Below are 22,555 nucleotides of genomic sequence, written 5' to 3'. Positions count from 1 at the left end.
TTCAGGTTACTGAGGCAGATATCTATAAACCCTCAACTATTTGTGGTTTAGAAACTGGGACAGTTCATGGAACATTTGCAGTCATGGGGAATGATCTCAATAGTATATTGTGCTAACTGAAAGTTAAATTACCCTGATTACCAGTGTGTTAATATTTTTCCCCCAGGCAGAGGATTTCCAAGGAAGAAATTCCTGAGGTCAGGGGTTCCATCAGAGATTTGGAGGCTGCGTGGGACAGGAAGTGGATGGATACCCTGAAAGACAGACCTCTAGCGTCTTTTCTAAATGAAGATCCTGTGAGTGGTCCTTTTTTTTCTTTTCTTTTTTCAAACTAGTTGGTGTACTTTTAAGGGGAACAAGATAGGATAAGTTAAGTCATGTAATTACTGTCTCTTGCTTTCCCTTTGGCCACAAAGTATACAAATGCTCATTGTAGTTGCAGATCTTAATTTGATACTAAATTTGCTGTTTTTAGGCTCTTGGCTTCCTGTCACCAATGGCTCCACTGTCTTTTGAACCAGCAGCTGACGCTAGTTTCAGAAGTAGTGTCTTTTCCCAGTATCCTGCATTGCTTCTTGGTGAGAAATATGACACAGATTAGTTCATGTATTAATTTGGATCTTTCCTTGAGCAATTTTTCTTTCTAATCATGCTTCTTACAATTTCAGAGAAGCCTGCTGCGAGTAAAACACAGCAAAGCGTCCCTCCTAGTTCTTCTAAGCTGAAGAGGTACTGTTTTTTTTTTTTTTTTTAATTGTCTGTGTATTTGCTTCTGATGGGAGGCAGATACCTGGACAGTCCTGAGCAGTGCTCTGTCCGTCACTAGTCCTCCCTATAGCATCCATGCTCTCTGATGACCGAGGCGAATTGAGAGAAATCGCCACGGACAGATACGGGGCAGACACTTCTATTTCTTAAATACTAACCTCATGCACTGAGTATGAAATGTTGAAACTTGCAGAAGCCTGTACAATTGACTTGGTATTTGTTTTTTATACTTAAGACTGTCTCTAGAAATAGTGGAACTTCTCTGAAGAGCTGTGCAGATGGATATTCATCAGTTCAGTTTATTTACTGGTTTACTTTTGTACATTATAAAATGCTAAAATAAGAGCCTGATCCATTCATTCATTGAGGAGTCAAATTGAAGACGGGTGATGGCCATTTTGCCCACTTGGCTCAGTGGTGATGACTGAGCTAAGGCCACATAGTGACTTATTGGCTACATTCAAGTCCTTTTTACTTTCACTCTACCTGAGCTTTACTGCATTGTGAGGAAAATATAATGGGGAATTTACACTTTACTGTGCCCAGACGGTGCATCACCGTACAAACTCTTTTTGAATAACAAATCAAGCTTTTTGTCCTTGAACAGCTCCTGCCCTGAAACCGCTGAGAGGACTGAAAGTCCTGTTGTCACCACTCAAGCGCCACCCAATGCAAATACCTCTCTTGATTGGCTTTTTGACACACCATCCCCTCCTCTGAGTGCCCCGTCAGTGCCACCACCTCAGGCTAGTATTACCTTTTAGCTAACTCTTGTTTTGAGTTAAGTCGTGTTTATTGGATTAACTCCACCTTTGACTTTGTGCACTAGTTCTCCTGATAAACTATTCAACAAAGCCGTCCTCCTTTGCAGGCCAGTGTGAGGAAGACAGCCCGGGTTCATCAAAAGGTGACTCCCGTGAGGACCAAAACTGAGATATTGGACATGGAATATGATAACCTTGCTGATCAGGTATAGTGATCACTTAAACAAATTAAGCTTCAAAGGCTGCAATACAGAATCTTATAGATATGTAATATTTATCTGGTTAGGATACAAAAAGTATTTTTAAAGCTTTATTTCTGTCTCTCCAAACATTAAGTCAGCAGTGATGTACAGAATGGGTTGTGTTTGGATTCAATAAACGCAGTCGTGATTATTTGTTGTGTGCCTGTGTTAGTTTGCAGATGCTGTAGCTACCAGTCCAGCAGAAGGCAGGGTCAAAGGTCTGGACCTGGATAGCCTTCTCTGCACTCTTAATGGAGATCCCTTCTCTACTAAAAAGCAGCTACCACGTACACCGGAGAGCTTGAGTAAGTGATGAGCTGGTGCATTTGCCCTCAGCCTTAAATTTGGGTAAATTCTGTGCAGACACATCAAGAGAAAAGCATGAAAGAGTGAGCTTACTTAGGATGTCATTTTTGCTTTTCATCACCTTTTAGCTACCAGTTTGTTAAATTACAATATTTCTCTTTTCTTAAGTTCTGGATGTGAAGAGCTCCTGGCGCAAAGCTGTTGAGGAAGACGAAGCTGAGAAAAAGGGGCGGTTAGCAAAGCTTAATGACAGCGCAGCCAGGCTGCTCACTCCCATCCATGAGCATAATGTGCTGCTGAGCCCGGATGCTCCCTCCCACACTGTGTCTTGCAGCATCACCCCTCCTGTCACAAACCACAGCTGCCCCCCTGCCAACCAGCAGGAAGTGTCACTCAAATCAACTCAGCTGTGGGACACCTTCAACACCATGGCTCTTGACAGCCCGAGTGGCACAGGCAGCAGTGCGATTCAGTTCAGCCTCGAACACGAAACGCTCCCTGAAATGTCAAGCTGTGACAGCCTGCTGAGCCTCGATGATGAAGCAGTGGACATGAAGAGTGAGGATGATGAGCTCCTGATCCCCTCCCTGAAGATGGAGGTGAAGCAAACTTCTGTAACCACACATCATCTGGGTCAGATCCAGCAGGAATGCGGTGATGGCTCCTTCATGGAAAGCAGGAAGAGGACACCTGAGTGTCTTCTGTCAGATCACACGGTTTCTGGTTTGGACAGAGACTGGCTAATGGAGCCTGCAATGCCAGTGGAAACCACAGACAAGGTTTTCTCACTGGACCTAGATACACTGGACACACCTTCACCCCAAAAGAAGCCAGAGTACAGCCTCCCAAAACTGATCACATTCTCCCCGATAGATGACATGAAATGTTAGTGACATTCTTTTAGAAGCCTTGTCTGTCTGCCCTGATTTTTAATGGGAATCTAACAAATATTTGTACATAGCTGTAAAAACAAACCGTTGCACATTAAATTACTTTTCCATGCAAGTGTATGGATTTTAATTTAAAAATAGTAAGACATGAAATAAAGTTGTAAAATATGGAAATAATTCTTTTCCACTTTCGTGTATATACATAACTAAGATTACTAACTTCAGTGTTACCTTGAACTTCGATGGATCTGTTCAACCATTAAAATGTTGGGTAATGTGTTTGAGTCCACTGTATTGAAAAGCTTGTTTTGGCATAAGCTTGCCCCTTTGTTATTGGATATGTTCAATGAGTCATTTGAATTGGGCCACCTTCCTCAAACTCTCAATCAAGCCTCCATCTCCCTTCTCCTAAAAAAAAAAAAAAAAAAAAGCAAGGACCCGCTAGCCTGCACCTCTTACCTTTCAATAAGCTTATTGAATGTTGATTTTAAGTTGTTATCCAAACTTTTAGCTCTACACCTGGAAGCCTTCCTCCCCTCTATCATTTCCTTGGACCAAACGGGGTTCATTCGAAATAGGCACTCTTCTCTAACCTTAGACGTTTGTTCAATGTACTTTACAATGTCTCTTCTTCCAACACCCACGAAGCTGTAATATCACTAGATGCCGAAAAGGAATTTGATAGAGTTGAGTGGGATTATCTCTTCTATGCCTTGGAGGAATTTGGTTTTAAGAATAATTTTATTTCATGGATTAAGTTGCTTTATTCGGCCCCGCAAGCCTCAGTCAGGACAAATAATATCTAATCAGAATATTTTCGCCTGTATTGCTCCACTAGGCAGGGCTGCCCTTTAAGTCTCCTATTCGCTATTGCCATCGAACCTCTGTCATTAGCCCTTCTGTCTAACCCCCTTATTTCAGGCATATTTAGAAATGATACTCAGCTGAAAGTTTCCCTTTACGTGGATGACCTTTTATGTTTCTAATCTGTCTCTTGCCACCCTTCATTCATTTGGTCAAATATCTGGGTACAAATTATTTTTAAATAAAAGTGAGATTTCCTTTCAACCCCACTGCTAAGATGTATCCCCTGAAAAATTTCCCCTTTAAAGTCGCCAATTAAAGTTTTGTGTATCTTGGAGTCCATGTTACACACAAATTTGAAGACCTCCTCAAGGCTAACTTTGCCCCCCTATTGACCCCAATCCAGAAAGACTTTGAACGATGGTCTCTGCTTAATCTGTCTTTGATTGCATGTGTCAACTCTGGTAAAATAAATATACTCCCAAGACTCCTACTTGTTCCAGTGCATGCCCCTCTTTCTCCCTCAGTCTTTTTTCCGTTAACTAGATAGCCTGATTTCAGATTTTATCTGGAATAAAAAGGTTCCTAGGATACGCAAACAATATTTGCGAAGACCGAAGTCACTTGGAGGGCTAGCCCTGCCAAATCTTACACTCTATTATTGGGCCACCAATATCAGGATTCTTAAATACTGGCTTCAATATGAGACTTTTGATCCTCCTCCAATATGGTTTAAGCGCTACTTTGGCCTACAGACATTCTCCATTTATCCACCGCTAACAGCTAATCATGCTTTTCCACCTTCCCTTATAGACGGTGTTTTCTTACAGTGGACACATTTTGGTATTCATAACTTTAAAGACTTGTATATTAATGTCTTTGCTACTTTTCAGCAACTTTCAGATAAATTCTCACTTCCTAAGCAACATTTCTTTAGACATTTACAAGTACGCAGCTTTGTTCATGACACATTTCCTAGCTTTCCTAATTAGGACCCGAGCAGGCAACGACCTGCAAAATAAAATAAAACTTGTTTTGGCTGTAAAAAACGTAGATAAAGGTTAAAATGTATATATAAAAACATACATAAAAGCAACAATAAATAAACCCCTGTGCAAAGCATAGCAGGGACAAAACTGTTTTTTGTGTCTTTTTGTTCTACACCTAGGGATTGTAAACCTACGCCGAGAGGGGAGGAGCTGAAATTCTGTGTGCAATGGATGGGAACTGTCATTTAAAATTGAACCAGTAATGCGCTGTAATTGTTTTGTGTACAAGGTCTCCACGTTGAGCTGTGGCTCACCAATCAGTCTGCGAGACCACTTTACTATTTGGTTGACTGAGTTTTTATTTTTCAATGAGAGGTTGCCGTCGGGGTGTGTGTGTTACAGGGGCCAGTCTATACCACCCCTATGAATTTCATTGCCTTAAGTGTGATAGTGTGGCCATGGTACCAAATATGAAATTAGACTGCCACCACAGTGCCACGTAGGGGCCGATCAATAAAACCTTAAAGGGTTATCCTCAGGAGGGCATTGACAATAATTGTACCAAGGTTTGTATAATAATGCACAAACTATCCCTTTAATCCTCATACAGTGTCTGAAGGAGGACTCTTAACTGATATGTATAAGTTAGAAGAGGCAGGTAGCAATGGTGGAAAGTAACTATGTACATTTACTCAAGTACTGGACTTAAATTAAAATTTTGAGGTAGTTTTATGTACATTTTATGTAACTTTATACTTATACTCCACAACATTTTGAGACATATATTGTACTTTTTATTCCTCTACATTTAGCTGACACCTTTACTTACTTTTCAGGTCAAGATTTACTTAAACTTAAAAGTTTATTAGGTAGTTAAAATGAGCGGAGTGGAGTCATTTCACAGTGTGGTATTAGTACTTTTACTGAAGTAAAGGATCTGAACACTTCTTCCACCACTGTCTTTTTTACTTCTTAACTTTTTTTTTTTTTACTTTTTTTTTACATTTATTTTTTTTCTTTATTTTTGTTATTATTATTGTTGTATTCATTTTTATTATTATTTTATTTTATTTTTTATTATTTTTTTCTGCGTTTCTGCACATGCATTTTACAGCCTTTCAAAAACATTGTATGGTAAACCTTATAAACCATGCTAATTGTGCAATGCATATGTTTCATGGAAGAGGCATTGTCATTTCACAGTGTTTTACTGAAGTAAAGGATCTGAACACTTCTTCCACCACTGTCTTTTTTACTTATTTACTTTTTTTTCTTTTTTTTTCCTTTCTTTTTTTTTCTTTTTTGAAATTTTTAATTTTTAAATTTTTTAAAATTTATTATTTTTTAAAATTTTATTTTATTTTTTATTATTTTTCTGCGTTTCTGCGCATGCGTGGCTTTTTCGCTTCTGCGCATGCGCGGGTTTTCCGCTTCTGCGCATGCGCCAAAACCCGCGCATGCGCAGAAACCGGCAAACCCGCGCATGCGCAGAAGCGGGAAAAGCCGCGCATGCGCAGAAGCGGAAAAACCCACGCATGCGCAGAAGCGGGGAAAAATCTGCGCATGCGCAGAAGCCGGAAAGGCCGCGCATGCGCAGAAAATCAGAAAAAATAATAATAAAAAATAAAAAATATTTTTTAAAAATAATAAATGTAAAAATTAAAAAATAAATAAAATTAAAAAATTTTAAAAATGTAAAAAAAAAATAAAGAAGTAAAAAAGACAGTGGTGGAAGAAATGTTCAGATCCTTTACTTCAGTAAAAGTACTAATACCACACTGTGAAATGAGAATGCCTCTTCCATGAAACATATGCATTGCACAATTAGCATGGTTTATAAGGTTTACCATACAATGTTTTTTAAAGGCTGTAAAATGTATTTGTAGGTATGTGATAAATACGAAAGGGACAAGGTTGAAAGCTGTTCAATGTCTTGACTGTTGGAGGAAACAGTTGGAATTGATTAAAAACAAAACTATGCACACTTGGATTCTTGACAGGATGTCTTAAACACTGTAGTCTGAAACAGTTGTGGTGAAACAAGGTGTGCTTGCTCATTGCAGCGGTGTTAATTTTGAGCATTGATCATTACAGTAATTGTGTCAATTGGTTTTCCCGGAGAACCACTGACTAGTGTGGGTAACATATGAAGGTTTTTCTCACGCACCTGTTGCTTCTCCATTTTTTTATTTTTTTTGAATCGATGTAACTTGTCTCAGCCAGACATAGGGGGCGTCAGAAGCTGAGCAAAACCTAGAGCAAAAGAAACATGAGTCAAGGCAGCAGTAAAGCGTGGGAGAAGGCAGGAAGTCAAATTATTTCACCTTCACAATAAAATCCTACATTTGTTATGGGGGTTTGTATGTGTACTATGGACAAGCGCTGTAACAGCTGAAACCTCTTTATTTGTCTTTAGTGTTGCACATGCCATTCCCTACAAAATAAACCAGAAAAATATTCAGTATATTTGGAAACTGCATTTTTCTTTTTGCACCCGACATGCAATTTAATGTCGTCCAACCAGGTGTTTTGCTTATGAGAGACTTGCATTGCAAAAATAGTGCTAAGATGAACAGAATACCAGTGGCAAAACTCACATTAATAACATTCAAAAGCTTTCTAAGCAACAATACTTAGCTATATGATGTCTGTACTGTGTAAATGGTTACATAGAACTTTATGTGCAGAAGTATTGAGTCTAGTAAAGCAACCCACTGCACTCGCTGATTTAGGTGAAATTGTGGCTTGTTAAGTCATAAAGTTGTTTATGTTGCATACATCAGTATAAATAGTTATGTATAATAGTTTGTACAAATTAAATGAAAAAGGTGTGTAGAATACACTAAATATCAATGCCAACTTTAACACACTAAATATAAATACATAAATAATATAAGATATATGTAAAGTTTTTATTAAAAACATGTTTTAACTGCCTTAAACTGCAACACATTGTCACCCTGTTAAAATAATCGCCACTGAGGGCTTTAGTTTGAAAAGCCACACCGGAAGATGCTGGTGCTTATGTAGGCTAGCTTGTTGGCGCTCCTCGAGGCCAGCCTGTGTCAGTCGCAGCTGAACCGGAGCCTCTCCTCTTCTCTGGGCGGTTCCAGTCTGAAAGAGACGTTTAGGAAGAAAGCAGCCCACCAACAAAACTATCAGCGCAGACACAAACATGGCGCCTACCTCCGCCGACAACTTCAGATGAAAGTGCGGCGAAGAAGTGACCAGCAAAGTTTTAAGGAGTATTTCGAAGTGGCCTTTTTTGCGTGCCGCCTTGTTTTAAGCTGTTTCGCTTTGCACACATAGAAATACGGAATATAACAAGCGGGTGAAAACAGCAAGTTGCCTACATGTCAACATTGTCTCTCGCTGCAGTGTAAACAGCTGGTAAGTGTTCGTATATTTGACTCTACTTGGCAGAGTGTGTCGGTTAAATAAAAAAACCAACTCTTTTAAGGTGGCTTTGTGTGGTTGAGGTCACCCGTTTAAAAAATCCATTTCCCTAGTGTTGTGTTGCTGCTAAGCTTTTCATCGTGTGTACTCCAACCGCGGAAAGAGACACAGCCACGTATCACTGCACAGGCTGATCACAGGAGGACATTTCTTTTGTTATATCCGCGGTGAAGTGTATTTCCTGCATGAAAGTTGACCTAATTATGGGTCGGATGCAACAGTTGGGAATATAACACCCCCCTCCTCTTCCTCTCTCCTCCCGGGCCCTTCTTGACGCCAGATAATCAGACTGTGATCTCTTGGAGCCTGTCTAACCTTGCAGGTGTCTGCTCTCAGCCACACTTACCAACTGCATGAATTCAAGAACATATTTAAAAACAAAAGACTTAAGTAGGGTAGTTTTGCAGTTTAAGATACCCAGTACAAGGAATGGTTAACCTGACTTCCCTTTGGACATGTGGCTTGCTTTTATCCAGGGACTTTTCTCTCTGAATATGCCATGCCTGCATTTGTGTGACCCTTAATCGAGGACATAGTTGTGTAAGATGCCTCTGCTGGTTTTGTGGATATGTGTTGGGTGAGCACAAATGCCATTGAATTGAATGCATTGCCAAGGTGCTCACATATCTATGTCTCAGCACTTGACTGTTTGCCAGCCAGCAGCAGTCTAACCCCTAAGGGCAGCAGAGTACTCCCAGCTTCAGCTTCCCATCACCGTTTTGGTGATTCATGGCATGCATGTGATGTTCCTGTTATGACAGCCGTGGCACAAGTCCCAGCACAGCGGAGAATGGCACTTCCTCTTGTGTTCTACTGATTGCATTCATGTTTTAATTTAGGTGTTTTGCCACCTGAAATGGCAGCAGGAATGTCCGATTATAATAGAGTAATGAAGGCTTGAGGTGGAAGTAAATTGTGGAAATTGTTCTTGGAGAAATGCATCAGCACTGAGCTGCTGTCATGTGGAAATGCAGCAGAAAAAAAAATCCCTGTCTTGACCTTGGCTTGGCCTGACAGCGGCTGGAAAAGGGGAGTGGAGTGAATGTTGCCTCCTACTAACTACTTCAGGCAGGTATAAAGTAGGTCATGGCTTCAGTGTGGCTGTGTGTACATTGAACCTGCACTTTGTGCCTACTGCTGGTCGTCCAAAGGCTCTGTCAGGTGATCAAGGAAGGGAAGACTAGCCAAGAGAGTAGCAACAGGCTAAGGACTTTGTGGTTGCCTAGGGAAAAGTCAAATTGGATTTTGACAAGTGGAAGAAAACCCAGGAGTTCTTGTGTGGGACAGTGAGAGGAATGTGTCTGTTTGTGAAATGATGAAGTAACAGCTCAACTGCTTTTTTCTCTCACTCTGTAGATGGCAATGCAACCGTCGGCTAACACTTCTGCCTTTCAGTTTAGATCCGTGAACTGGTACTCATTTCTCTCAGGACTTTCACTACAACTGACACTTCCAGGTCAATGTATCACCTCCACTTCCTTTGACTGACATTTCCAGTTCCTCTAAATCTCACTTTCACTTTAACTGATACTTCAGCTTTACTCAGCACTAACTTTTTTTGTGTTAACTTGTGTTAACTGAAGGAAAAAAGTATAATCCGATCGATAAACCTAAACTATTAAGTAGATGCTTCACTAAACTTTTGGCGACCTGCCGTAGATAGAGGTGAGCAGCATGTGAAGTTAATGTTATATTGAGGTATTGTTGTGGGCAATGTATTTCACAGTTTGAGCATAATGTTTTCAGATGGCCTGAGTTGTTTAAGAGATCGATCATCCTATCACCTGCAGTATTTTTGAAAGTGCTTGCCCTTTTCCAAACAGTTTCCAATGTTGGCCTTACCATAGAGCCCCTAACCTGACAAGAAGTCATTGTCTGGCTAAAAAACACTTCAGCAACACAGATCTCCATTCTTACCATAACTAATGATGTTAGAATCCTTTAAAACTGGTGTTTCTACTCACTCTCCAGAAATGACTGCAGATTTTCTACCGATACTACTGACATTGCAAGTTCTTGGGCTTGCTGAGTCAATACTTACCCGGAACACTTGCAATGCATTTTGTAAAGTTGCATGTCCTAAAAACATATTAACTCCACACAGTTAGCCAAAGAACAACAACAGGGATCTTGTATGTCAGCAAAAAACCTTTTCAGGTAACCTGCTTCTTTCCTCTGACCCTTGTACGTGTGTGTGGTGCCAGTTAGTGTTTTAGTCGTCTTCTTTCAGTAGTGGGTCTGAGCTGTCTTAGGCCCAGCTAGTTAGTAAGGGCATTGAGTTTGCCCTCTCTCCCTTCTACTCAGAGTGGAAAGAATGCTCTCTGTCCGCTGGGCTGTCACGCTCCAGGAGGGAGGCAGTCTTGTGACGTTTCTGCTGAGCCTAGCCTCACTGCTCTCAACTGCCTCACGCTGTCAACGTACCCAGGTTGTTTTTAGTTGTGCAGTCACATTTTACAGCAAATTTGGCTAGATTTCCAATCTTTGCTCCTGTCCTCATTTTACCCTTTTTGCCATGTTGTGGGAAGCATGAGCTAGCTGCGGCCGGTTGGCTGTGCAGGGCAGCCAGCAGTTGTTTATGACACAGTTCAGCACTTAAAGTGTGTCACTTTCTCTAGAAAGCATACCTGCCTCTATAATCACGTGCTCAGGTCGCTGTAGAGTGTAACTACAGAGCCACAGCGAGCCAGGAAGAAAAGTGGACATTTTCAGCTTGAGTTATTAGTTACTGGTTGCTACCGGTCTCTTTGATGTTATCTTGACTAAACATTAAACAAGCATCCAGTGCCGTTGGATTGCCATTGAATTGACAAAGATTTACAGAGATAAATCCTAAAAAGGGAACAGACAGAACAGTGTGTGCAAGCCTTCAGTGACCAGGCTTTCGTGGATGTCTGTAATTGTGCTGAAACACTAGGTCAGTTAGTCAGTGAAACAGTTTTTATAATAATAACAAAGATTTTTCTAAAATGTGAAAAAAATGTTATGGACTACTTTTTTCTTTTTTTGACTGGAATATTTACTAAGCAATCGGAAGTATTTTTTGGCTTTGGTAAATTAATTTTTGTCATTATTTTCATAGTTTAAATATTCCAAATGTCACTTTTTTTCATATAGTGCATATAAATGCATTTAAAGTGCATGTATTTCAGCTGCAATGGCTACTTGAATTATTGAATAGAGCGACAGAAAAATAATTGTATAATATTTTGATAGTGGATTAACGGTTAAAGAAATTTTTCATGCAAAAATGGCAGAAAATCCTCTTTTCAATTTTCTTTGCTTTATTTGATGGTGAGACAGTGGTAAGGAATCAGCCTTAATGGTATGCCCTGAATAATCATTATATATATATATATATATATATATATATATATATATATATATATATATATATATATTGTTTAAAAACATTAGCCATAATATATTATTCCTTTTTTGTAATGTGAACATGTTTTGTTAAATAAATAAAGTAAAATTCAGGACACTATATCAGTATCATGATGGACATATGCTTAATTAGAGTTTAGAACATTCAAGCAGAACAGCCTTAGTAACATAATGAAACATCCTGCAGAAAAAACAACAAACATTATGTGTTATCTGTGTGATTTGGCAGTCAGACACCTATTCTGAGAAGCGTATTGATGGCTATCGTCAGGCCCTAAACGAAATTGGATTTTTTTGTATCGCCTCTGAATAAAATAACAGCTGCCAGGGTTAAACAAACACTGGTGAGGAACAGAGTTCACCGTTGCTCTTTTGCTCTGTGCCGGCCGTGCAGAGCTACACAGAGGTTGTCAGTGTATGGATATGATAATGCCAGGCTATCACACTGGCTTATCTGGAGCCAAAAAGCAGATAGACTGTGAATGCTCCACCTTTACACTTGGAACAGCAAATATTGAACAGTTAAATATATTCCCTGCCTTTATGATGTGCGTATTTTTGTCAGCATTTCAAATTATTTTCTGTCGTAAAACTGAAGTCTGATGTGGCTCATTATTGCACCCAGTGAGTCTCATCACAACACACTTTTAGGAATAATTGAGGGCGAGGTATTTACAGACCGCAGTTTATCAGCCAACTATGTGCACACATACTGTAGCTTCCCCTGCACCATATGAATTCAATCAGACAACAACTCAACTGGCTTCACTTTGAGCTCATCTCCCCTCAAACCCACGTTCCAGCTCAGAAAAAGCACAGAGCATCTTTTTTTCTGCTAGTAAAATGGAGGTTTCGTCACCTCATCGACACCGTATACTTGGCCTGGCCTTCAGCACCTACAGCACACTGTGATGACAGGTGGCGGGGAGAGCCACTTTGCTCTTCAGATCCTCCAAAGCCCAGAGCTACAGAGTGGTACTTGAGGCAGACACCGGTGCTGCACAAGCTGACACATTGTGGCTCAGCGGCTGCCACTGGAGCTGAAAGGGTAATGTGTTGGAGGCTATTACAGCTGAAATAAAAGTAGTTTTTTTATTTGCAGATATCTGCTTCAGACTATTTTTTGTGTCAGTACCCATAGCTGAGCTATCAGTAATGGTTTTAAGTGAACTTCAGCTGCCCTCTTGCATGCAGATGAATAAGTAACACTTGCATAGAAGCTCACAGACATGTACACTTGTCACAATCGAAGGGTTGGCCTGAAGAATCAGCCGATCCTCCTATTTATAACCAGGGGTCAACCTGCTCCCTAGTGTAATTACTGCATCTGTACACCCTCTGTAAATATTGCTCTTTATTCTCATTTGCAGTTTCCAAAGTTCAGAACATGACAATAGTGTGTGTCATGCTCAGCTGCTGTTTCAGTCAAGCTGTGAGTGGATCTGCATGGCCAGGCTCCTGCTGAAATAACTGAGACAGACACAGCACTGTCTGTTGTCCAGCATTACACACACAAACACTCAGACTTGTGCATGCGCACACACGCAGGCAGGCTTTCACCCCTGGGGAACAAGCCTCCAGGCTCTTTTGTGTGAAAGGGATGAGATCATTGTGGGGCAGACCATGGGGGGATGGAGTTAGGGGTTCCACTCTGTGTACTTAAATAGAGAAATCTCTGTTTTTATGTCTGTCTCTTTGACTTTCTGCCCCGCTTTGAGTTTGGTGCCTCGTATATGAAGGTGCTGGGCAGGTGAATGCCATAAACACCAAACAAGTGCTAAAAATGAACAAACATCAGGTTTGGCACACATGCAAGGAGAAGGACCTCCCTAGTTTTATTTATGGCAGTTGGAGAGTGTTTCTCTGCCCTCAGGGGTTGTTGGGCTGCATAGGCAACCTTTGGCACATTTGCAAGCAAGTTAAGACCAGTGCCACCATCAAAGAACAAGACTCTCAAGTGCCAGGAAATCAGGGGCCTCGAGGAATGATGCACGCAGGATTAGTGGTCTACTGAAATGGGTTTCTCAATGGCGAATGCCCATGTTTAGAGAGCAGGAATGCTGATGGTCTATACATAATGCCATTATTGTCCCTTTCTTGTTAGCTAATATATTTGCAACTGATAAAATCTAACAAAATTGCTGAACTAAAATGAACATTTATTTAACAGTGTCTTTCTTTGCTTAAGTAGATATCCACTCTGTCTGCAATGCACTTAAAAATGTATCAATTAATCATAAAACTACACTTTGTGTAAAAAAAAAATGCACTTAAGTGCACTTAACAACATTTATCACCAAATAGCAGCATCTTCTTCTGAGAGAGAACATAAAATGTGTAAACTTTCATAAATAATACATTTAATTTTGATCCTCAGTTGGGTCTTCTCTTTTTTAAATTATTACTTAATCCCAGAGATAAGTGTTACTTGTGATATCACTTTCTTGGTTAGACTTGCTAAACTGAAATGTTAATGTATTCCTCTGTACTACTAGTAACTGATTCATACAAGAATAGGCCATTGTACTGGAGGCACTGATTGATTACATCTCGCTGTATTCCGTTACACCTTTTTAAAATTGTGTTGTGTTATCTTTAAAAAATCTGGATGGGTCTCCCTCCCCGGCATTCCTCTCTGAATGATCACAGAACAGCTCCAGATCAGATAATAATACAAACAAGTACCTGTATATTTCTTTCCCACAACTGGTAAAACTGGCTAACACAAGCATTACCGCTGTCACTGCCAAGCCACCTGGCCTCCAAAGTCTGAAGAATAATAAACAGTGTTATATTAAGAAAAGTTAGAGGAGAAGTGGTTCCATCACATCACAGAGGCCTGAATGGGAAAACCTGTTCTGCATTGTGGACCTAAAACAGTTTGAACCGCTGGCTGTTTTTGCTTGGCTTTCACTCCCTTTATTCACAGGCTTAGGCTCCTAGTCATGCTAAAGGTTGTTATTTTTAGAGTAAATTAGGATACTCTGTCATAGGGGTGGGCGATATGGCCCTAAAAGATTATCACGATATTGCAGGCTATTTTTGCGATGGCGATATTCTTGACGATATTAGGAAAATACTTAAAAAGATATAGAAAATATGATTTTTTTTGTCTGTATAAATAAATAAAAATCTAACATGCAGTTTGAAGTGCAAATCTCAACAGTTGCCAATTAATTTTTTTTACTCTTGACTCTTGAGTATCAGCAATAATAAAAATAACCATTTTGGGGTTCTGGGGGCATATTTTAATGAAATTTTGTAAAGGACACACTGTCCTCTTATTTTGAAAGCTGCATGTGTTTAGCGAGAGGGAGTAATAGTAGATTTTTATGATGAAAACAACTTAACTACAACAACTAACAACTAACCACTACATCAAGAAGTAGGAACATTGCCAATATCATGATATGCATATCTTTAACCATAAAACCCCCCCGATATTATCGTGAACGATATGATATGGCACACCCCTACTGTGTCATTGCTGTCATTTGGCATGGCATTTTTAATACAATTGCTTTGGAATATATATATATTTTTTTTTTATGAAAAAATATTTAGAATTTAATTTAAAAAACGGTAAATGAAAGGTTTTAATTATAAATCGATTCATGGATTCATTTCTTATTCTTAAAAAAGGAAGTCATACTGATTCCAAGTGTGTATGCAATGTTCCTTGTGTTTTGTTTGTGTGACTAAGTAATGTTCCTTAGAAGAGGGTGTGAACTTTGAAGAAAAGTGGATTTTTCAGTTCAAAGGGTTCACACCCACATTTCATCCACGTTCTGGATAAAATCCTCCATTACTGGCATGACAAATAAACATTTTACAGATAAAATTGCATTACATTGATGTAAAAATTACATAAAATTCCAGTATAACCTTTAAATAGTCCTGCTCATTATGTGCTAAACCTATCTTGGGCTAATTCTAATGATGTATAAACAGTGCAAGAAAACTTCTCTGCATTACACATTAACACTCAAAGTGTACTGGGGACTTACTCAATATTAAGGGCCAAGCTCTAAGAATTGACACTGTGGTAGGAAACTAGTTTCAGAGTAACCGGTCATGGCGGTCAGAGTATTTGTCCTCTAAAGCTTGGTAGTATTTTTGTCGTGGTTTGTAGTGACCCTGCTCCGAGTGCAAACCAGACAAAGAGCATGACACTCGATCATCGGGGCTCAGGAGTAACAGAGGAACAGGTTTTCACATGGGAAGGGAGGGGCAGTGCACAACCTTTAGAGGCCGGGGCTCATGTTACAACACAAGACCTAATACAGTGGAAATTTAATGCTCCGGTTTGACTCAGTTATTTTACCATTTGACCGGAGAAGCTTCACAATTTATGCCTTGAGGTTTAAAAGTTTTCCTTACATTTCTTTCCCCACCCTGCATGCTGTCACAAGTACAGAGCAAGAAGGGCGGAAAATCCTAAATGTTATGTTCACTTCTGTTTACAATAGCTTTAAAGCTTTTAGTCTAATCCACTGTCAACACCACCACCGTTTATGGCCACTACCATGTTTTATTTGCCCGCCAGACATAAAAGTGCACAATAAAACAAGCCTTCTCTGCCATTTTAGGTCTAAAACTGAGACAGAGGACTTTATCTCGCCATCCTTTGAGGCAGACTACAGGGAACATGTCAGCTATACTAAATGTACCCTTGAAAGAGTTGGAGATCAATTTTCTCAGCTAGAGTAACACTAGTCGCAGCTCAGGGTCGCGCAGCCTGGCATTGTTGGGGCTGGGTTGCCATGGAAGCATTAGTGTTTGTCTATCATGGGCTGTCACAAAGAGATATTTGTATGGTTGTGGTGGAGGCAGAGGGGACTGTCACAAATGGTTCCAGACTTAAGAGTGTGTCCACACCAACATAACTACTCATTACAGTATCAGTGGTGGTAATTTACCTGATGGTAGTCCAGAATACAACAGATATTGTAGTGTCTCAGCCTTTGCTGTAGTTCATTCTCTATTCTACTGAAGCAATACAGCATGGCAGACATATTTTGGTATTGGGGACATCCCTGAAATTAAAATTCATCATATTCCTAGGTAATTAAAACAGCCCATTAACAAGTAGAATTACTACAGTACACTGTTAAACCCTCCATGTGATGCAGTGTTGCAAGGATACTGACACCGGCACACCTAAAAGGGAAATATTATGCCATTTTCAGGTTCATTCTTTTATTTAGTTTTTCTACTAGAACATGTTAATATTGTTTAAAAAAAACCCACATTGTTTGTCTTATACTATCTGTCTGAATATACCTGTATTCAAGCTCTGTCTGAAAGGTTCAGTTTTATTCCCTGTCTCTTTAATACCCCTTTTCGACCAAGAACCAGCTCTCGGACAGGAAAACTAGTTTCAGAGCGGGACCAGGAACCACTTACGTCAGGGTCTGGGGGCGGGATTGTCAAGATCAGCAAGACCAAGTAAAACGTGTGTCATTCATTTTATTTTATTTGACTAACTGCTGTGTGATTGATACGGGCTGGCGTTCGCGGGCTAGCGTTAGCTTACAAAAAAGACTAACATTAACATCTTACAGTCAGTGTTAATAAGAATATAATCACCGTCCATAGCAATCAAGATGAGCAGCACAAATGTGTTGTACTAGTTGTGTTTGGATGCCAGTGTATGCTGACAAAGCAATGAGCAACAATTGATTATGCAGTCTGCTATTGTTGTTATTATGCTTACGGAGGGCGGAGGCGTATGTACAGTGCTTTTCTATAGGCAAGACAGTCTTGTCATTACGTCAAACATGTTCTGAGAAGGTTTGAAAGTTGATCCAACTGTGAACCAGCACTAGAACTAGGTTCACGTTGGTCTGAAGGGGTATAAGTCCCCCTCAGGAAATAGCCCAGTTTGGTCAGTGATTTAGAGTCTTTCACTTCTGTGCTCTTGGGTCTCTGTTTAGTATAGTTGTGACATCACAACCTTACAAAAGTGACAATTGGTTTCTATACAGGCTGTGTGCATTTCTTTGTGGATTTAGCTTTTGATACTTTCACAGTATTTATACTGCACCCAGACCTGGTTTATAGTAAAAAAGACCTGTAAATTTAACTTTTTACAATAGGGGAGTTTTCAGTAATGTTTGCGTCTACAAAAAAGGTTCCTGATTTAGCTATGTGGTTGAGCTTTTATACAAATTCAGGTATGTGTTAAAGATGACAGCAGTTGCAGTATGTGGGGCTTTAAGTAATACACCAATCCTTCATTCATTCATTCATTATCCTCATCCAATTATCCAAAGTTGGGTCACGGCAGGCTACACCCTGGACAGGTCACCAGACTATCACAGTGCTGACACACAGACAGACAACCATTCACACTCTCATTCACTCCTAAGGGCAATTTAGAGTCACCAGTTAAACCTAAGCTGCATGTCTTTGGACTATTGGAAGAAGCTGGAGGACCTGGGGAGAACCTACGCTGACATGGGGAGAACATCCAAACTCCACACAGGCGCTGCAGACGGTAGCTTAGTGCTACCCACTAAACTACCGTGTAGCCCTTTTGTCTGGGTCTTGAATGATCTCATCACATAAAAACAAGTCTAATCCCAATTAATAGATTTATAATAGAAAATTCAGTATCAGATTGAAGGTTGAGGTTGCATTTTAATGTTTTCTGTGACGTGCATGTTGATTTAACAGCATGGTGAACATTCATAGGGGAGCAATCAGAGTCCACTCAGGACCAAACAGATCTGCTGGTTCCCCAGGCTAGTGTTTGTTTTTCCCTCTTTTTTTTTTACTGTTAACATTGCTTTGTTCCCTGCTGTGACACTTCGTGGTGATCTGTGCCCATGCTGTCGGGAAGCTGTATGACTCACAGCCTTGATGTTTTATGCCAACATGTCAGAGCAGAGGAATTGGAGAGGCTAATGTTTGTGGCAAAGGTTAAAATGGGCCTTGCAAAATAGGATAGGGGTTAAATCGAGAAAATTATCAAAATTTGCTCTTTTTGTGAAGTGAGAAATGAAGACGCTGCACCCTAATTTTATACATACATTATTATTTTTATACATTTACATATACATTTTTTATACTTGCTTATCCCTGAGTGACAAGTTCTTATAATATTGAAATGGCATTTCAACAGTAAAATAAAGAAATAGTTCCATGAGAAAGTACTTTTTTCCCCTAATTTCCACAGTGTTGTTATTGGTGATCTGTTTTTTGTTTTGTTTTGTTTTTTGCAACCGGCATGCGCGTGCATTATCAATGTTTGTATACACATAATTGACCTATTGGACGTGTAAACACAACACTACATGAGAACAAGTTCACTAAATCAACTCAAAGTGATTATATGTTTATTTTGGGGTTACCGCTTGTTTCACTGCCCCCACGAGGCCCAAACATTGTAAATGTAGGTTATTATTGTGTAAATACAGTTATTGGATTTTATACTGCAGGGTCACTGCATCTGTGTGACTTTAATATTTGAAGCAGAGACTGAAATCCACAGTATTACTTCTGAGAAAATATTGATAGTGCACATGCCAGGAACAGGTGTAAAGTACTGCCAGACACTTACTAGAAGCTGTAACTCCCTCCTGGTTGGATGCCATCCTTCCACACAGTTGGAGCTCTTGGTGTGGTTTGTGGCCTTCTCTATTTGCAGTAATGTTTTAAGTGTTGGACTATATTCCATGCATAGACGTCTGCACTTAACCACCTTCTCATATGGACCCAGATACATGACTGCGATGAAGAGTTTATTGATTCCATTAATCTGTTCTGGTGAAACAGGTGTTGAGCTTTGTGAGGAATACAAGAGTTTTGTTTTAGCTATAAACAGACCCACAACCACCAGAGAACAATGACTGGCCAGCCTTTGGTGAGAAGACATTTAAAAGTGTGGTATGTTATAAAACAAATATATTATGAAAACAGCATTTTACTTTTGAATGCTGGTGATATGTAACTATGGATACAGTGCAAGCAGAGCAACATGTTTGAAAACAATTCTGTCTCAAGATTGCTGCTGTGTATTTTTTTTTATAAAATCAGAGCTGGATCCAGCACGCTTTTTAAAGGACAAACATCTTTCATTGTGTTGCAAAAAACAACATCTGGTATCATTTGTGCCTTTACAAATTTTACGCACAAGACAAAAAAGTGTCAGTGACATTCCTGACAATGAGTTATTATCCTACATTGGTAGAACAATACTGAAATTAAATGACTTTTTTTATGGGAGTGAGTTTGCTAATCCCTCACGTCTTCATTGATGCACTTTTATTGCCGTTATTGTTTGTGGAAAGTCATTCAGTCTCTGCGTGGATATGACATAGAACTATTGTTTTTACTACTTGAGGCTTGTGCTCATGCAGTTCCACTTTATGCGCTTCGATTTCCCAACATTGTTTGTAAAAGGAAAGGAAAAATGGGCGACATTCTGGGCAAATATCCAGTTCCAATTCTTCAAAGCTACCTGGACTGTAAGGCTGGCAGTAGACTTGAAACAAATCAATTTTGGCAAGTTCACATGGGCAAAATTCCAAGTTTCTAACTAAAGATCAGTTCACCATTCAATCAGATAAAGGTTTAAATAGTGGTCAAAAGAATGAGACATTAATTTATCATGCCATTGTTGTCCATGACCGGTGCTGTATAGTTTATGGAAATCTAAATGGCAGGCTCAAAGTCTAGAAATTTTTGTGAGTGTGTGTGTGGAAAATATCTGTAACAAGTATCAGCTGTTTGCTGTCTTGCTGTGGCCGAATACTTTTCCTCTGCAGGCAGGTCGGTTTGCCCCCTGCCACTCATTCCACAGCACGCGCCAGTGGATGACCTGCAGCCAGTAGACGCATGCACTCACAGGCCTTTTCTTGCAGAAAAACTTGCCAACATATTATTATCATAATGACAAGTGAAGAAATCAAGTCCAGAATAGAAATGAAAAAAACTACATTGGACTGTATGAATCTGCGTCATGAAGTCCAGGGCTCTCTGTTCCTGCAGTGGCCTCACAAAGAGGCTTCTTTTTTCCCTCCTGCCACAGCTGACTCACCACTGGAAAAATTGCACTTCCTGTGTAGGTTTCTAACGGCCCTTTGAAGGAGATGTGGACGTGTTTGCTTTAAGTTTCTCTTTCTCCTTAAACAACCAGTTGCTTTTTGTTGTTTTTGGCCAGGCTTGATAACTCAAGTGCTTTTCATTGGCACAGGAAGACAATTTCTCTGCAGCGTACCATAATATATAATGATAATAATATAATAGTAGTTTTTAAATGTACTGTATGTCCCCTTATTATATTCTCTAAAAGTGTGCATTAATTTCTTGTGAATAATAGAAACAGGGCATTCCTTGTCATAAATAAGAGCTATAAATAACCTTTTTACCTATTGCATATACATGCATATGCAACAGTATCAGTTTGTATCGTCACTGGACTTTTCATTAAACACTGCACTAAAAAATAATAATAAAACACATGGCAGCTTTGAATTGTACCCAGCGAGTCTTTGAATGCTAAATTTGTCGTCATGACTAAAGCATTAACTTGAAACAGAAACTCTAGGTGTAATTTAACTTCCACGTACTCAATAAAAATGTACAAGAGACAAGCTTTGGCAGCTCTGACTGCTAAACTGAGCTTCACTTTTCATATTTTTTACCCCCTTGCGACAAATTTGCAGCCATATTTCACACATTTTATAGACTTTGGTGTCTGCTGGATTTACACTCTCTGTGGCATTTCTGAGCATTCCTCCGGGCCCGGCTGCTCTCCCTTGGCTCTCTGTAGCCACCGGAGCTTTAACTCTCAACATAATTGGAGCAGCTCGGTGATATACAATGACAAGAGTGTTTGTGGATGTCAACAAATCCAGTCCCTTCATTACTCCTTGTGTTTTACTCAGTTTGTTTGCTTCGTTGTGGTGCAGCAGTCTTAAAGGATCCCTTTTATTGCCTTTGCCACAGTATTACTTAACATTCTGTGTATGCTTGCATGTGTAATCCATCCCACTGTCCCGTGGTGAGATGTAAGAGCTTTCTCTAACATGCAGTCTTCTGCTTGGCTGTAGCCTGAATACAGTATCTGTAGGAAGAGTTAAGAAACAGACTTTGCAGGAGGTTTTTACCACAGCCGAGAATAGAATACTTTTATGTCTTCTATGAATGTGGTACAGAAGGGTTTATTGTCTATTAGGCAAATACATTTACTCCAGGCCATATATGTTATGCAAAATAACTGTTATATCTTATTTTTCTCCATTCCAGCTACGCCCAGCCATGATCGAGGACAAGGGTCACCGTGTGACCGACTATTTTGTGGTGGCCGGGCTGACAGACAAGTCCACGCCCCTGGAGCAGGATCTGTCGGAGGCCAAGTCCAGCGGGCCCAAAGCACCCATCACCGACTTGGCCGTCATCAACAGGTCGGCAGGAGAAACTGTGCCCGAAGGCTTCACGTGCATTGACAGCACCTACAGCGGCCAGCCAGCCAACCTTAATCATGGCAGCCTGAAGAGCCCCGAGCTGTTCCTGTGCTACAAGAGGGGTCGAGGGAAGTCTCCTCTCATTGACATAGGGTGAGTCAGCAGTTTGTTTATGTCAGTGTTTGTAATCTGGAATGTTCACATGCCTGCAACAGAAAGAGACTCATTATCAGTGGCTTCACTTAACATTTTATTGAAGCTGGACTCGACTGAAGCTCTTCATGTGAACACAACAAAAACGTCAATAATTGTTTTATAGTCAGTTTTTGGCATTGATGACAACGTTACAATTAACTGCATGACTTCAGCGATTAATCAGATATGATTAAAGACCCACAGAGTGTCAAAATGTGTTCTAATCGCTCACAGACGTGGTGACAGATATGAGCGCCTTTTCCATGGAAGTAATTTTGACAATTAACGATGCCTTTTTCATTTTGCTGCTTGAGTTTCAGGATGCTGGTATGGTGCATGCTT

At 40.0% G+C, this 22,555-nt stretch overlaps 2 protein-coding genes and 1 non-coding gene across 5 annotated transcripts in view; all 3 read left to right on the top strand.

Moving 5' to 3' along the window:
• haus6 (HAUS augmin-like complex, subunit 6) overlaps positions 1–3,249 on the top strand; it is a 9,589-nt gene extending 6,340 nt beyond the window's left edge. Inside the window, exons 10-16 of the mRNA XM_059354326.1 lie at positions 167–296; positions 476–578; positions 669–729; positions 1,376–1,514; positions 1,640–1,738; positions 1,947–2,079; positions 2,249–3,249. Of these exons, the coding sequence (XP_059210309.1) occupies positions 167–296; positions 476–578; positions 669–729; positions 1,376–1,514; positions 1,640–1,738; positions 1,947–2,079; positions 2,249–2,970 (1,387 nt within the window). The 3' untranslated portion in view covers positions 2,971–3,249. The remainder of the gene's footprint in view (positions 1–166; positions 297–475; positions 579–668; positions 730–1,375; positions 1,515–1,639; positions 1,739–1,946; positions 2,080–2,248) is intronic.
• Positions 777–907, top strand: LOC131990253 (small Cajal body-specific RNA 8). Its single transcript, XR_009396057.1, has one exon. It is a non-coding gene; the product is annotated as a small Cajal body-specific RNA 8 (non-coding RNA).
• A 4,621-nt stretch (positions 3,250–7,870) lies between the features above and the next one.
• dennd4c (DENN/MADD domain containing 4C) overlaps positions 7,871–22,555 on the top strand; it is a 41,043-nt gene continuing 26,358 nt past the window's right edge. For 2 of the 3 annotated variants that reach the window (XM_059354648.1, XM_059354647.1), the window contains exons 1-2: positions 7,874–8,153; positions 21,861–22,171. In XM_059354648.1, coding sequence (XP_059210631.1) covers positions 21,873–22,171 — 299 coding nt within the window. In that variant the 5' untranslated portion in view covers positions 7,874–8,153; positions 21,861–21,872. Of the gene's footprint in view, positions 8,154–21,860; positions 22,172–22,555 lie in introns of all 3 variants that reach the window. The other variant, XM_059354649.1, reaches the window with a different exon arrangement.

Source organism: Centropristis striata, chromosome 17, assembly GCF_030273125.1.
Source record: "Centropristis striata isolate RG_2023a ecotype Rhode Island chromosome 17, C.striata_1.0, whole genome shotgun sequence".
Classification (NCBI taxonomy): domain Eukaryota; kingdom Metazoa; phylum Chordata; class Actinopteri; order Perciformes; family Serranidae; genus Centropristis; species Centropristis striata.
The sequence above is the reverse complement of the archived record's forward strand: the minus strand, read 5'-3'. Positions and strand labels throughout refer to the sequence as shown.